The sequence below is a fragment of the Rousettus aegyptiacus genome, unplaced genomic scaffold (assembly GCF_014176215.1).
Source record: "Rousettus aegyptiacus isolate mRouAeg1 unplaced genomic scaffold, mRouAeg1.p scaffold_m13_p_17, whole genome shotgun sequence".
In the NCBI taxonomy this organism is placed as follows: domain Eukaryota; kingdom Metazoa; phylum Chordata; class Mammalia; order Chiroptera; family Pteropodidae; genus Rousettus; species Rousettus aegyptiacus.
The window spans coordinates 44,246,078-44,263,543 of NW_023416292.1; the positions used below are offsets into that span (position 1 = coordinate 44,246,078).

At 38.8% G+C, this 17,466-nt stretch overlaps 1 protein-coding gene across 1 annotated transcript in view; it reads right to left on the reverse strand.

Moving 5' to 3' along the window:
• Positions 1–696: 696 nt before the first annotated feature.
• Positions 697–17,466, reverse strand: part of LOC107508867 (cytidine monophosphate-N-acetylneuraminic acid hydroxylase) — a 116,644-nt gene continuing 99,874 nt past the window's right edge. Inside the window, exons 12-16 of the mRNA XM_016140888.2 lie at positions 11,120–11,294; positions 9,436–9,552; positions 6,005–6,120; positions 3,773–3,869; positions 697–2,451 (exon numbers count right to left, since the gene is read on the reverse strand). Coding sequence (XP_015996374.1) covers positions 3,794–3,869; positions 6,005–6,120; positions 9,436–9,552; positions 11,120–11,294 — 484 coding nt within the window. The 3' untranslated portion in view covers positions 697–2,451; positions 3,773–3,793. The remainder of the gene's footprint in view (positions 2,452–3,772; positions 3,870–6,004; positions 6,121–9,435; positions 9,553–11,119; positions 11,295–17,466) is intronic.

A 17,466-nucleotide genomic window follows, 5' to 3' on the forward strand; every position in this document is an offset into this window, starting at 1 on the left:
GGGAAGACTGATTAACAATTGTGTGGACTTTAGGAGGCCCTCTTGTAAAGGATTTAACACCTTAAATGTTTTTCCACCAAAATAAGTGTTCAACAGAAAACTTTAAGTTTTAACCTCCTGCTGTGTAGTTTCCTGAATTATCCCAACGCTTTTAGAAAGTGTGCAGAGAAGCTGGGAAGACCTGAGGGCGCGCTTCCAAGGAACCACTGGGGGCCCAAATGGAGCCCCTCTCTTCCGAGATGCAGCAGAGGTGCAGATTTTTGCAGGAGTGAGAACAGCTGCTTGGGTTACTTACTGTGGACTCATTGAATGAACAATGTCCAAAACAGAAGGGGCCAAAAGGAGCTGCCCCGGGGTAGATATGGTCCTCTTGCGCCACCTGCCTACAACATTGGCTCATTGCAGTTCCCAAATGCGCTAGACTACCTACGAAATAGACGAATTCAGGAGAGGACCAATCTAGGAAAATCAAAACTATTCAAGGTACATTTCTGCATTAGAATTACAATTTTCTGGCTCTCGGTTTTTTCAGAGCTGGCGGCTTCCCCGGTACTCCTTGAAGTGACTTTACGGTAAGATTATGCAGGCTGCAAGAGACCTTCTCATCAATGGCTTTCCCAGTACCCACCCCCTTGGGCGGTTTTGAGCGAGTTTCTCGGCATTCGGCTTTTTGGCCTTTTTTTTTTTTTTTTTTTTAATTGGCAGATGCCTATCCGTAATGCCAGGGTCTCCTCTATAGGTTTCTTTTTCTCTCCTGATCTCGATCGCAGTGGAGGTGGTAGAACTGTACAGACTCAGGGTATATTTTGAAAGTGCTGGTGACAGGATTTGCTGCTGCAATGGAGGCTAGAGCAAGTTATATGAAAGAGATGTCATAGCTTTTGGTTTAAGTCATGGAAATGAGATATGAGATAAAAGAAGGAAAGAGGGCAGGTGATGTGGGGCACACACAGGTAGAAAAGAACCATCTAAGATGAGTGGAAGGGAACCGAGGACATGTAGGGTCAATGAATTAGAGGTCTTGGTAATATAGGGAATTGTTGGAGCTAGGATATCAGAAGGAGATAACTAGAAAGATAGCATGAGAATAAAGGTGACGAGAAAAGAAATCTATATTTAAAAACAATCTTTTATTTGTCCATATACATTTTAACATATATTCTACTGATACACATTATATTTCTTTTCAGTGATAATTGAATAATTTATTACATAATGTAAATAAAAATATAATTCTTGAATTCTCAGCATTTCTATTACACATAATGTATAAGGTGAACCAGAATAATCAAACATCATTGGTTATTCTCTATTTAAAGTATACATCTCTATTTAAAGTATAAATTTAGAGATTTAAGGAGATAAATTCCACTGTTAGATTCTTGTATCTTCAGAATTAAAGAGGGTGTGTATATAAACAAAATCAATTTTGATGAGCAAGGGGTGTGTGTGTGTGTGTGTGTGTGTATTGAAAACATCAACACGTAAAATAGAAACCTAGTTAGCAATCACATTTTCCTGAGGATAAATTTGTGTGTATATGTCTTAAGCATGTGAATATCATAAAAAACTATAGACATTAGAACAAACATAAATTGGTTGCCTATTTTGGCCCTTGAGACAATGTTTTTAACTGTTCAGAAGATTTCTTAATTTTTTCAAGATACAGATCTTTATTGTTGGTTTTTCTATTGATTTTGAATAATATGTATCTATAACACTCATTTTTAGTAGTGTTCATACTTTTTATTAATCAAAGATCTATGTTAGAATTTATAAGCTGCATTAAATAAAAATTTTTGTCACTGAATCAAAATAATTTTAGCCCCAACGAAATTTTACTTTTTAGGGCAGGCTCTTAGTGGCCTTGTTTTAGTAAAATGTGAATCCAACAAAGCTTTTTGAAAAGCTGAAAGCAGCTCACAAAACCTTCTTACTAAACTTTCTTCATGGACCTTATTTAGAGAATCTCTCTATTAAGGAACAATGTGTCTATTTTTCCATTCTTCTTTTAAAATTCCATCTAAATTTTTTAAAATTTATTTATCTATTTCTTTAAAAATCATTTATCTATTTCTTCTTTCTCTCCTTCTTCTAACCCAGCTTCTTACCCCATGTCTTCTTTCCTCATTGTGTTCTAAGAAAAATTTTCTCCTCTTCTATTTCTTCTATGCTTGGATTCACATCTTCACCTATTATGCTTTATTTTTCATAGAGAATTTGTTCCTATTGAGTTCACTGGTTCTTTTACAGAGAATTGTGAATGGAATAGTAAAATATTGACAATCTGGCTATGCAGTGATCCACAAACATAAGATATGTGAACATCTCACAAACAAAATGTAATTTCCATGGTTGATGTCAATAAAGCATAGTTTCTTTGGTATAAGCTTCTTGAGTTCAAAGTGTAGCATCGGTGCATTCTTGACTTTTTCATGTTACTTGGCATCTCTGTGAATTAAAGATATTACTAATGAACAATAGGATATATGTCATTTTAATACTTTTTCATTTTTTTGTTGCATTATGGCAAATTTTTATTCTAATTCTTTAGTTCAAGTTACACAGTCTATGATGCTAAGGTAAATGGAAACCTGAAACTGGAATGTGAACTGGAATATGACTCTCTTCCCAACTTTTTATAGATTCACCAAATGACTTTTGGGCACAGAACTCTAGCTTTTAACTTCGTCTACTTTTTCTGTGTGGAATGTTCTTTCTACGATCCCTCCTCTCCATGTCAGCTTATTATGAACTTTATTCAATCTTCAAGCCATCTTCCTAACACCCTCCCCCCACCTCAACCCTGAAATGCTACCTTTCCATAATGCTCTTCCTGGTCCTCTAAAAAAATCAGATGTTATCTCTCCCCGCCCCCCATCCCTTGGTATTCCTAGCACTTTGGACAACACATATGGCGCTTATTGAGCTTCTTGCTTTATCATCTAGTTGTATGTGAATTTTCTTTACATCCCCTATAGCTTATAATATAATCTTAATTTAGAAGGTCTAGCCCAGTGCCTTGTGTTGGTTAGAGAATGAAACTGAAAAGAATGTTCAATTTAGATCCTTAATTTTACTAGTATACAGGCAAGTGTGTTTACACTTAAAAAAATTCAGAGTTCACCGACCAGAAGAGATAACAGGGTATTACAATAAGCTGTTTGTAGAATACACATACACACACACACACACACACACAAATAAATGTATGCGTATGTATGAGTCAAGGAATTTACTATCTTTGTAGTAATAGTACATGATCTTTCCAATCACAAGTATGTGGGAACAGGTTTTGTAATTCAGTTAATAAAATCACATTCCAAGATGGATGGTAGAAAGGGTTTCAAATCTGATTTGTGCCTGTCTTCATCATCCTGAAATGGAGAGAGGCCGAGAGGACGTGGAGGGCTGATGTTTTCCATCTTATTCTCGTTAGTTTCTCTCCCTTGAGTTTTTGTTATTGCTTTTCTTCATGTAATCAGGATTAGCTCTGAATACTCACTGACCACCTGTGATAATTTTTGTCTCGTTCATTAACTGGCTGTATGCTCACCTCAACCATACCAGAGAGTCTATGGACTTGTGCTGGATGCACTTGCTACTCATTTCATTTATTTATTTTTAACCTTGAATGTTTTTGTAATGTTAGCACCTTTCATTCTCCCTGATGTCTGGTTTTCTGTCAAGCACAGTCCTGCTTAATTTAGTCTCAAAGAGAGTCTGCTGGGATGTGTGGTCAGGGCGTCTCCCAGATCTGAGGAAGCCTCACCTGAGAAATCTCAGATCCGTGCTACTCACAATGCGTCAGGAAGGACTGCCAATTGGGTGGTGTTAGCGGGAGTTTTATTTGGAAATGATTCCAAAACCTGTAAGAGAGATAAAACAAAGAAATGGATTTGGTAATGAACTTTCGTGCCTGTTGTTCTGCCAGGATCTATTTGGTACCCAGGGCTCAGCCCTCTCTAAGGATGGTTTCAGCTGTTCCTACAGCTTAACAATTGAAGTGTGTTGGATACAGACAACTGAGTCTTATTTTTATTCTATTGTGATGCACCTTGCTTTAAGGAATACATGTATGTGAAAAATATAGATTTTTATTCCATACACAAAAGCATTAGGACCTGGTATTGTTGACAGTGTAGGTAACTTATCATCTCCTATGTTATTTCTGTGAAGGTAGGCTGGCTTTCTGAAGAGGGGTGTGCCCCTGGGGCCTCCCCACTGAATCGAGCAGCTCCACTCCTATAAATTTATCCTGAGGACATCAACTATGAGAATATGCAAGACAAACCTACATGTTTATTTGCCAAATCATTAATTTCAATAGTAAAAAGTTAGAAATGTATAGGTAGATCAAAGATTGTTCCATAAACATACAGATAGAAAAGTATGGACAGCATTATTCTATTCTTATAAAAAGTGTACAGGTATGTGCTTGTAAACAGAAAAAAAAAATGTCTAACGACACCAATGTATAAATTGCTATTTCTGGGTGGTGGGGTGGTGGTGGGATTATTTGTGATTTAAATTTCTTCTCGTATCTAAAAATTTTTTTCAAATTCTCGACAGTAGATACGTATTATTTTTATGACCAGAAAGATGTTGAATAAACCCATACACCCCATTTTGAGAGCAATGAAGATAAATTGGGTTGCGACTATTTCCTGAAATTCTTTAGGGGATCCTCAGATATTTATGACCTTTGTTATCTAAACACAAGATAACAAAATAGTCTTAAGCATCAATATCCTAGAAGTTTGCAAGACAGAAAATATTTTCTCAAGAAAAGTAACCTCTAGGTTTCCCACAATGTTATCACATTCTTTTTTTTTTCCCCCCAGAACAAGAACTTTCAGGTATATGCTGTGTGGAAAATGAACAAAAAGTGGTCTGTTTTACAGCTGTTAAAATGTTTGAGGCTGATGTGTGTGTCCCAATGTGGAAAGAAGCCGAAGATACACAAATGAGTAAAATGATGCAAGCTGCAGAATGTATATTACTTTAAAAAACCAACAGCATCAATAACCCTCCCTCCCTTCTCCTCCCAACTATGTGGAACATTTTATTGAGAACACGTGCATTTAGAGACATGTGGATCTGCCCAGATGCTGGCCTGGGGTGACGCACACTGAGCTGTTATCGCTGGTTGCCCTGGAGAGTGGGCGGAGGGAGAGGCAGGACACAGGGGTTTGTGGGAGGTGCGGGGTGGGGTTGTTTACTTTTTATTTTATATACTTCTACATTCCTTACATTTTTTTCATAATTTAAAAACATTCAAAAGGAGATAAGTTAGAAAGAAATTTTAATAAATTTCAAGCAAACTTGCAAACACAAGAGCAGAAGCTAGATTGTGGGTTTTTCTTATTCAAAACTAAATTCCTGAATTTTTCAGAGGATCAGTGGTAATGATAAGAGAGTTTCTCCCTCTTGGTAATTATTTTGCTAATATGAAAATGGCAAATGGGCCTTTCTGACATTTCAACTCAAATATTTCAAATATAATCTTAAAGACAGGCAATTTCTCAGCAAGAGACTTACATGGTTTTGAAGTATAGGCAAAACCTCAGTGGGTTACTCCCCTTAACCAACTAGCTTACCAAATTTATGCTCAGGTTCGGGCACAGGCAACAGTGTGCTTGAGAGGTGACTGTCTTATGTGGCCGCATCTTGCCACATAAATACCCCCTCCTCATCTTGCTTGGCAAACACATTCTTCACTCTCAGAATGTCATTTTCTACATCAAAAACCCCTTTCAGAAGGAATGGGAACACATTTGCATAAATATATAAATAATGACTCTTTAAAATGTTATCTTCTAACCAGCTTTGCTTTTTAACAGGCTCCCAGAAGAATAGAGATCGAAAGGTGGAATCTCACATATCTACCCATCGGGATCATATGTGATGGTCCTGGGGGCATGTAGTCAGTCACTGACTCCACTTATATATCCACAGCATCCTCTGCAGTGGCGTAGGGTGTGTTGGATATTTTCAAACTTACAAATGATGATATATGTCAGGATCCCGCTGAAGCCGGGTTTGGAATCCTATATACAAGTCATCCCAGAGTAGACCATTCTTCACCACATGCCTGATGACATCAACCCGGCTCTGGATCTGAAACAGACATGGAACAACTAGCAGGGGAGACCCAGGCAGCACTGACCATCGATCCCGCACATCCCTGGGAGAAGCAGATGCCTAGGACAGCAGGGGCCTAGAGTGTTAAGGAGAGAAGTCTACTAGAGCAGGTATCACAATCACAGGCTGAGGGAGAAAGAGGGCCTGAGTGCAGCAGACACTGAGAGGAGGGAAACAGGAAACGGATCAGGAGCTGGGGAAGCATCGCGGCATGGTGAAATCAGACTGCTGGGTTCACACCCAGGTTAATAGCTTTGGTAACCTGTTTTCCCACTTATAAAATGAAGATAATGGGCCATTCCCCATAGGATTGTCATAAGGATTAACTGAGTCAATGTAAGTAAAATACTTAAAACGAGGCCTAGCATACAGTGAGCATTCAATAAATGTGTGATGTCACTGTTATTCTGAAAGTAGAGCGTTCTAGTCTCCTACCTGAGCACTCAGAGACAAAACAGAGCATTCAACCTCACAGCAGACTGTGTGTTTCAGGTGAGATTCCCTTACCTAGGTGGCCAAGGCTTTTACCTGTAAAGAATCTCACCATCACCAACCTGTGATGCAGAAACTGTTGAATAGTCAAGGAGCACAGGGTTAGCAGACAAACAGAGGTGCTTTGAGTCTCAACTCTGCACTTGCTAATCATGTAGTCTTAACCTTACTAAGATTCAGTGTCCTCCATGACAGGATTGTTGTGAGAGAGAGAGAAAAAAAAAAAAGTTTTATGAAAAGAGCATGAAGTAGCATGAAGGTAAATTTTCCTAAGACCGGACATGGTTTAACAATTCATCAGCACTATTGGTGAAGTTTACCAGGAGCTTTTTCAGATTCTGCATCACATTTTTTCTTCCTGATAAATACGCTAATGGCAGTAGAGGCAAATTGTCATCAGTGGCAGGCTAATAAATGACACAGGATGTTTAGAAGATTGGCATTTGGGATTTATTTTTCCTCCACCAAATGATTACATCCACTGTAAACTGCGGTTATAAACCCATGTCAGAGGACCTGTTCTTTTGCTGATAGGGGTTTAGACACATGATATACAATTTTCTCAGGCCAAGGACTGCCCTGCTGCAATGCAGTGTTGGGACCTGCCTCCTCACTGTGGCGGGAGATGGCCTTTCCTGATCTTTCAATCTGTAGAGGAGCATATGGGAGAATTAGGGGTAGCTTTGAGAAATAGTTAGGATGTAAAATGGAAAGGCTTTGGTGATTGATTACATTTGAGGATGAAGGGAAAAAGAACAGTTGATCATTCTCTTGTGTCTATCAAGGCTCGCTGGGGAGATGATACTGCCAACGATCAAGGGCAAAATGGAGAAAGAGAAGGAAGATGGTGAGTTGAATTTTGAATGGGATTGAAGAGGTACCAAGGATTTGGAAGTCCAGGTGATGCTATCTAGCAGGCAGTGTTGGGGAAGCTTGGTGGAGCCCGAGCAGGACCCAGGGATTTTTGGAGCCATTGGCGGAGAAGTAGCACTAGCAGATGAGTTCATCCAGGAAGAGATTTGAGAAGAAGAGTGGGTTGAGCAGAACCATGCAGAGAAACAAGAGATTTAAGTGGCAGCTGGAGAAAGAGAGACCCTGAGAAAACGGAGGGAAAGAATTGTCATGGAAGCAAAGAAATTGTCACTGGAGCTGAGAAAGGACTTCTAGTTCAAAATGACAGATGGACCACATGCATAACCTGTTTTTTGTACACTTCTAGACCCAACTAGGATATTGACAAAGCAATTATATAGTTATAAAGTGTCACAGTGAAGAAGAAATGAAGTAAGTCATCAACAGGCAGGAGATTTCAACTAATTACTGCAATGAATGGCAACCAAAGAATAGGGCAGAGGCTGCAGAATCCCAGAGAGCATGAGGAGGCCATTCGGTGAAAGGAGTGGAGGCAGGTACCATGGGTAAGGGCAAGGACACAGCACAATGTACACAAAACAGTTGACCCCTGCCCTATGCCTGTGCCTGGCTCCCACCAAGAACATTCAGACAGATCTCTGAATAAATCAAATCAGTTCTGGGGAGAGGGAAGACCAAGAGTAGGTACTGCATTTGTGATGTCCCAGGGCAAGAGCCTCTGCGTTTTGGTACTTGAGATTTCACAGCCTAATACTTAGTTTCTTACTCTCACAACTTAACCTAGTGACCCCTGACCAGCCTAGCTCTTGTTTCGTGCAGCCCACAGTCCCTTTAAAAAAAATTGAATTCGCTTTCCACATTTATAAATCTGGTTATTTTACATGAAAATCCAGATTTGCAAAAATTAACATCAAATCACTAATATGTGGTTTAAGAACATATTTATTATACAAAGGCACATTTAAACCTTTTTGATTAAGGTGTCACACATTTATATGGCACACATAATAAGCTTAAGGGCAGACTGCATATCCTCCTGGTTTATCTAATAATTCTTATATTACATTATATGTAATTTAAAATTACAATGCATGCTCACATATATGATGTCATTTGGCTATCACACACACAAAAAAAATACTGGTAAAGTGGAAATATACCCTATGGAAGAAAAAAACAAGGCTCAGAAAGCTCAATAACTGGTGAAAGCCACCAGTCTTGATGCTGTCTCCAAAACCACGGCTCTTAACCTCATTTCTGACGCAGGTGAGGGGTTTGCTCAAAACTGGAGATCAACCAAATATGTTAGTTGTGTTGACTTAACTCCCTTTACAGAGCCCATGAGTTTGGGGGGAGGCGGGGCAAGGGGCAGAAGAGACAGCACAGGAGAGAGGGAAAAGGAGGGGAGCACACCAATACCCATAGGCTGCTAAGAGCTTAGGAAGAAAGCAGGTGGAGAAGCCAATCTTCACAAATGACTCAAAAAGAAGCAAGTATGGGGTTTAGTTAATAATAATGTTTTCTTCTTGTTTTATTGGTTGTGACAAATGCACCACAGTAAAGTAGTTAACAATACTGCGTATTATTCTTGTAACTTTTCTATAAATCTACAGTTATTCTAAAATAAAAAAGTTTATTTAAAAAAGAAGGGAAGAGGGAAGGAAGAAGAGGAGGAAGGAAGGAAGGAAGGGAGGGAGGGAGAAGAAAGGAAGGGATGGAGGAGAAAGAAAGGTAGGGAGGGAGGGGGAAGGAAGGGAGGGAAAGAAGGAGGGAGGAAGGAAGAGTGGGAGAGAGATAGGAAAGGAGAAAGTAAGGGAGGGAGGGAGGGAGGTAGAGAGGGAGGGAGAGGGGAAGGAAGAGAGGGAGGGAGGGTAAAGGAGGGAAGGAGAAGGTGGGAGGGGCACTTCCACCAATGTCACTGCTTACTTCCTCATATGGATGCTCCCGGCTTGGTCTTTCTTTTGGAAAAGATAAATCTAGAAAGTCAACCAAATAGTCATATCCTCCAGGAAAAGGGCTAAAGTCCTCATTCGTTTCAATCATCTGTGCAAATAACAACATGGTAAAAGGAAGAAGCATATCAATCTGGTGGTCAAGGTCCTTAAAAAGTTCTAGAATGTATAAGACCCCAAAGCCCTTAAATGGTAGCAGTGAATTGGCATTAATGTACAGTCTCTCCTCTCCTTTCTCTTACTCTCTCTCTTTCCTCTAGCCCTTCCCTCAATCTCTCTCCTGCCTCCTGAACCAACAACATTCAAATCCTAGTCTCCTACACTAGCAAAATTGCCTTATATCACTGACTTCAACCAAATTTACAGATTATGGTTATCTTAAGTACTATTAGTAATGAGATATCAAATACCATTCTATGTTTGCAGGCTAAAAATTAAATAACATTTGGAATATTTTTCATCATTATACAACAGCTAAACATAAATAGTTTCATTGAAAATTCCAAATGTTTTCTCTTTTTCCTAATTGTCTAGCTGAAAATATCATTTACACCAATGTTTCCCAGGTCTTTAGATTTCAAAGGCAATTTCCTAAAACATATTTAGGAGCTAATATCAGCACCACTATTTTATTTTGCAAGTGAAGATTTAAAAAAATTTACATCTACTTTTATTTTATTAAAGGAAGAATGCTTTAAACACTTCAAAAATAAGAAGGACTCAATCTTGGAATAATGACAATTCATCTCAAGAAAAAGAGAGCTGACATCTTTGTAACCACACTTATATGCATACTCTTATTTCACTGTTGACCTGTAAAAACCATCACAGACTGATCTTGGCCCCCAGGTAAGTTTTTAGGAATGCTCTTGAGAATGACAAGTGTTGCCTGGCATTAATGTTCAGGGGTTGAAAGAGAAACTTGGAAATAGCCCTTGCTCTAAGAGTGACCTATCCTGGTCTATAAGAGAGTGAATGTGGTTCATTTCCTGATGCCTTTCCTAAACTTTGCCTGTAAGCACATCATCAGGCACTAAATATAAGCTGGCAAAAATATACACTTAAGTGGCTGGTTGCTCACTAACTTTGCAGGTACTCCTGGTAGATTTCAGGCCTCCTCTTTCTCTTGCATTCCCTGCCTATTAGTATTTAACTTGCTTTTGGTAGTTACACCTTCAGTATTGGTGACCAGGTTATAACTTGAATCACTTGGCTTATGGTCTGTGTGTATGTGTCAGGCTAATTTAAGTTCTAGATCTAGGCTGACCTCATCACAGCTGCAGATAAGAGTTATCTGCTTCTACATAATTCTGCTACAGGGCACCACCTCTCCAGTGTACCCTGCCTTCAAGGTCCACAGTTTAAACAGCTGTTTCTGCTGTGTCAAACAAAACAAAACACCCACAAAAACAAGAACAAACAACAAAACCAAACATATGGTGATAGGAGGGAAAAGAACGCTCCAAAAGATACTGAGCTGGACTTCATCCGCGCCCCCCAAGTGTTCAACAAGGGATTGTTTATCACGTGGCCAAATCTGTTCTCTGGCAGCTAGTGGGGCATGATGAATCCTTATTGAAAAACAACTTGGAATCCTAAGGACTTCCATCCATTTCATTATATAAGAAAGCAAAGACAAATAATACTTAATAGCCTACCCTGACCACCAGGTTATAATTCTTAAATCCAGCCCAGGTGAAGTACTCCTTTATCCAGGCTGAGTGAAGAAATATTTCATCTCCTACAGCAGCATTCAAGATATTCAAATACGGTCCAAAGTCCCAGGAATCCTTGTAAATTTTAGTCCCCTCTGGAGGTTCTATGATGCCCTTGCTTAAAGACACAAAGGCAAGAGAACAGTGGAAGAAGGAAAAAATAGAGTTAGTGTTGAAACTCAAAAGTTAACCAGATGAGTGGCTTTACAAGAACTCAGATGACCCTCAGGGCCCAACAGAAGTAGATCAAGGGCCCTGTGAGTGGCAGGGCCCACCCCAACTTAAACCAGAATAGCTCCTGCTAATTGTTAAGCATGATGGGTTTCTAAGTCATATTTTATCTGAAAATAAAAAAGCATATGCCTAGGGAAAAACAGTTGGAAAACCACTGATGTGGACCCTTTGGGTCCAACAACTGAATTGTGGAAATATTGAATATACTGCCATCAGATTGAATGTGGATCTCTGCTCACCCCTGCCCTGCCCTTCACCTCCACTAGAATATAAGTTTGGTGAAAGTAAAAATCATGACTGGAGTATAAACAGGCTCAATAAATATTTGTTGAGCATATGAATGGCGTTAGCCTATTTTTGATATATATTTAGAATTTTGCATCTCTAATATATAGTTTCCTACTGTACTAATCAAACCACAGCTCACAGACATGTGGGCAATTTTATCATGAAACACCATCAGTAATATGGACAACAGAGATCTCTGACATTCCTAGGGCTCTGTACATCTAGTGTAAAGGTGGATCCTTGCAGGAAAGGCAAAATCTTGAATCCTGAGAATAGAATAGGATGTGCTCTGGATAAGGGACATATAAGGAGGGGAAAAGGCAGTCTAAAAGATCTTGTGAGTAATGGTAGGTCTCTATGTCCCTTTTCTCAAAACAACACTTTTAGTCCACTGTTTGCACAAAGCTACAAATGCACTGGTTTCTGTAATAACTTACCTACCAAATCCTAAAGCTTCTGCTTTCTAGATATATCTCAAATCTGCTTCTCCAACCCCTTACATTGGTCTCAGTTTGGACCCTCACCAATCTCTTCCTGGATAAAACCAAAGCCTCCCTGACTCTGGTTGTTTTACCTGTAGCCTCTTCCCATACATGCTTCTCTGAAAAATGAAATGGTTTTTCTAAGACTCAATATGGTAATGTGCCTTTTTTGCTTTAGAATTTTCTTGAGCTCTCCTAACAGGCAAATTCCTTGGACTGTCTGATAAGGCCTTTTTGTCCCTAGATCCAACACGGCATTCCTGTTCCATCCTTCTCCACTTCACTTCCCAACCCTATAGTCAGGGAGAAGGATGACTTCCTGAGGGAAGGATGGTTCCACAGCTGTGTGCCTGTACCTAATATGATTCCTAGTATAAGGAATGAGCTCAAGAAGCCATTTCTGAATAAATGGCAGACAATTATTCACTCATTCAAACTGTCTACATTTACCAAACTCTTGACAATGTTTACATTCCCCTTCATCGCATGCCATTATCTCTGACTAGAAAATTTAAGCTCTCTCTCCCTCCCCTCTCCCTCCCTCTCTCTGTCCTTCTATCTACTCATCTCTATCTCATTCTCTCTCTCTCTCTCAATTAATCTACTTGTTACCTCCTCACCTCTGAGACCTAGCTCAAATACCAGAGGTTTCAGATTCAGTTTCCTTAATCACGTTTCCTGTTCTCTCCCATCCTCTTTTCCCCTCATCAGACAGAGTTAAGCACTTGTCACCTTTTCTCCCTTACACTCTGTTTTACTATTGAAAATCCTACAATACTGACTGTCTTGTTACTCAAAATGCTTTGGTGGGACACCGTGATACAAATGTAGATTCCTGGGCTCACCCTCAGGTCTAATTAGTCAGAACCTCTGGGGGTGGAGACCAAGAATCTGCATTTACACAAGTTCCTCAGGTTATTCTGATCTTCATTAACGTTTGAGAATTACTGCTATAGGATGCCTCTGAAAAACTAGAGAGAAACAATGGTGAGTCTAGCAAATGACAGTGACAAAGGCTCTTGAATCTCCCACTAATACTTGAAAGAATTGAAAATCTCTGTTCCCCTTGAACTGGGGAATAAAAATCACTTTTATCCTAGAGGCACTGGGGAGACCCTAAGGAATTTTAAGTAGGGAAGGAACAGGAACAGTTTTTCATTTTAAAAAGGTAACTTTGGCTGCAATGAAGAAGAGAAGAGGGAGGCTTCTAAACTTCTTGCCTAAGATCCCAGTAAGACTTATATCAGGAACCTGGGGGTCCACATACCAAGGGTACTTGTGAAACAAAACCTTCCTGAAATAATAGTTATCTTTCTTAAATGCAATGTACTCAGGTCTATTCTATTCTGTTCTGTTCTATTTTGTTTTTAAAAAGTGATTATTGTGATCGATGCCATTGATTTTATGACCCATCAATAGACTGAAACTAGCAGAGACTAGCAGATTGAAGAAGGTGGGCAAGAGGGAAGGATAAAAGCAGGTTTGGGGTGAACACACAGCAATAAGGCAGGGGCTGCTGCAGGAACCTTGGTAAAAATTGTGAGAAGCCAGACTCAGGCCATCGCAGAAGGGGCTGATAATGAATGATAGATTTATGAGAGATTTATGAAGAGGAACTGACTAGATTTGAAAGCAAATTTGACATGGAATATTACCAAAAGGACTGAATTAGCTGCCCAAATGATTCAGACTAATCTTGTAGAGGTGAGGCCAAGATTGTGTGCCCTGTTCTCCAACATGGTTAGTCCATTTCTAAATAAGAGTTCCATGTAGTTCAAGACAAATATTTATAAAAAATCTATGAGAGTGACATCAGAAGCACGGCAGAGTTAGAGACATCCTCGGATCTCCCCTGTTGAAACAACAATAAGTGGAACATCTAAGATTCAACAAAAAACACCCAATCTGCACACAAGCATGTTTGAGTGAGGGATCTGCAAATAAGAGCTACCACAGGACAGAAGCATGGGAGTTGGTCAGTAGACTGAGAGAAACAAAGAAGCTGCCTCTCATAGCTCAAGCTTCATGAAGGAAGAGGGTGAGGGTAGAAGGTGTGGCAGATTCCTTGAACAGCAGTGACTGAGAGAGCTGTGACCTCCACACAGCGGCAGTGCCCAGGGGCAGGGCAGAAAGCAGAGAAGTGAGGAAGGCAGAGAAACACCACCTGATTATTACTAGCCACAGGTGTGAAATGTGAGGCTGAGCTGCAGTCCCCATCCCCCAACCCAGCGGGTCCCCCCGCCCATATCCTCCCACATCAAACACCTCAGAGCCCCAGGGGAATCTGAGCAAACACTACCAAAGCTGTCACTAACACTGACATTAACTGAGACTGAAGGTAGCAATTGTGATTGAATATTTAGAAGAAAAAAGAAAGGCATTATTAAGAATTTATATAAAGCGGGAATTTTAAAGAGGCTTAGACACCACCCACTGGAAACTAAAAGATAGTTGGCTTCTTAGCAGCAGGCTAAAGAGGGACCTTAATATAATAAATCTTCTTTATGAAAAAAAAAAAAGCAGAATATACTTCCATTAATGCCCAGGTGGAGAAATAGTCAATTAAACACCATGAACAACCAAGGTGACAAAGCAGCTCAGAAAGAAAGAGAAAAATCTCCAGAAAATAAGTTTATAGACACAGAAATAGACAATTTAAATGACAGAGAATTCAGGATAGTACTTCAGAAAAAACTCAATGAGATCCAAAACAATTCATATCAACAATTCTAAAATATTGAGAATACAATCAGATCAACGGAATTAGTTTTTTAGCAAGGATATGGAAACCCTTAAAAAGAACTAAATAAAACTTCTGGAGATGAAGAGATGAGGAATAAAATAGCAAGGTAGGGAAATAGAGTTAACCGAATGGAGGAAAGGATCAGTGATATCGAAGACAGAAATATAGAAGTAAATCAGAAGGAAGAAGAGAGAAACCAAAAGAATGAAAAAGAATGAAAGAGAAATACAAAAACTAGTTGATACCATCAGAAGAGGAAATATAAGAATAATGGACATTCTTGAACAGGAAGAAAAGGAGCAGGGACTAGAAAGCATTTTCATACAAATAGTCGATGAGAATTCCCCAAATCTAAGGAATGAGTTGGAGCTTGGAATTCAAGAAGCCAAGAGAACACCCAATTATCTCAACCCAAAAAGGCCTTCATCAAGACATGTTGTACTAAAATTATAAAAAATAAATAACAAAGAAAGAATTCTCAGAGCATCCAGGGAAAAGAACATGGTAACCTATAAACCGAAACCCATTAGGTTATTGTCGGACTTCTCAACACAAACCTTACAAGCCAGAAAGGAGTGGAATCAGATCTTCAAACTATTAAATGAAAGGAGCTACCAGCCAAGAATAATGTATCCAGCAAAGCTCTCTTTTAGATATGAAGGAGAAATAAAGACCTTTCCAGACATACAAAAATTGAGAGAATTCTCCACTATGAGGCCTGCATTACAAGAAATACTGAAAGAAGTCAGCTCACTTAAAACAAAATGACAGAACAAAAACAAAAACAAAAACATCATTAGGAGTAAGGCAACTAGCAGGCAGATAGAGGCAGAGAAGTACCACCCTTACTAAGAACAGAGCATTATAAGCTTAAACAATAAGAGAATTGCTATAGCAAGACAGTAATGAATCTTCAGCATACATAGGAACAAATTGAGATAACAATGACTGAAAAAAGGAGGACTCAAAAATCCAAATTTGATATGGTAGCTGAAGGAAACTCGACTCCGGGTGGTAATCACACAATAGAATATATAGATGTCAAATTATAATGTACACCTGAAAATTATATAATTGTATTAACCAATGCTACCCCAATAAACTTAAAAAACATCCAAATTTGCAAAAGGGAAAGGAGATAAGGTATGTGCAGAAGAAAATGGATGTCTCTCTCTCTTCTCTCTCTCTCTCATATATACACATATATATACACACATATATATACATATATATGTATATATACACACACATATATACATATATATACACACATATATATACACACATACACACACACATCTACATCAACATCTACGTCTACGTCTATGTCTACGTCTATGGCTACATCTACATCTACATCTACATCTACATCTACATCTACATCCATCCATCCATCCACCCATCCACTAACACTATCCTTTACATATCCATAATGGTAACCACATGCTAAAGATACTTCAGAACTGAAGTACATAACATAAAACAAGAAGGACCAGATGGAAAACCATTAAAACTCAATCAAAAAAAAAAAAAAAAAAACAGACACATAAGGACAAAGAAGCAATGGAAACACTAAGCTACCAGAAAGCAAAACATAAAATGGCTGGCTATAAGAAGGCTTCGTACTTCAGTAATCACCCTAAATGTAAATGGACTGAACTTACCAATAAAAAGGCACAGAATTGCACATTGGATCAAAAAACAAAACCCAACCATATACTGTCTCCAGGAAACACATCTCAGCTCCAAAGACAAAGATAGACTCAAAGTGAAAGGGTGGAAAATTATATTTCAAGCAAATGGCATTCGGAGAAAAGCAGAAGCAGTAGTACTAATATCAGGTGAAACAGACTTTGAAACAAAAAAGGTTAAGAAAGATACTGAGAGACACCTCATAATGATAAAGGGAATCATGCACCAGAAGACATAACTTATTAATATCTAATTTCCCCATTAGATAGCCCCAAAATATGTAAAGCAATTACTAACAGAACTAAAGGGAGAAACAGACCAAAACACTTTCATAGTAGGGAACCTAAATACCCCACTGTTGGATATGGACAGATCATACAAACAAAAAATCAATAAGGAAATAACATCCTTAAATGACACATTAGACCAACCGGACATAATTGACATCTATAGAGCCTTCGATCCCTGAAGAACTGTTTATACATTCTTCTCTAGTGCACACGGAACATTCTCAAAAATTGACCACATACTAGAATACAGATATAGCCTCAACAAATATAAGAGGGTTGAAATCATACTAACCTTATTCTCTGATCATATTGCTTTGAAGCTAGAGATCAACGTAAAAAGAAAGTGGGAAGAACCACAAATACATGGAGATTAGACAACATGCTACTGAAGAATAACTGGGTCAGAAAAGACATTAAAAGAGAGATCAAGAGATACATAGATACGAATGATAATGATAGTATAACATATCAAAAGTTTTGGGACATGGCAAAGTGGTCATAAGAAGAAAGTTTATATCATTACAGGCCTATCTCAAAAAACAAGAATGAGCCCAAATAAAC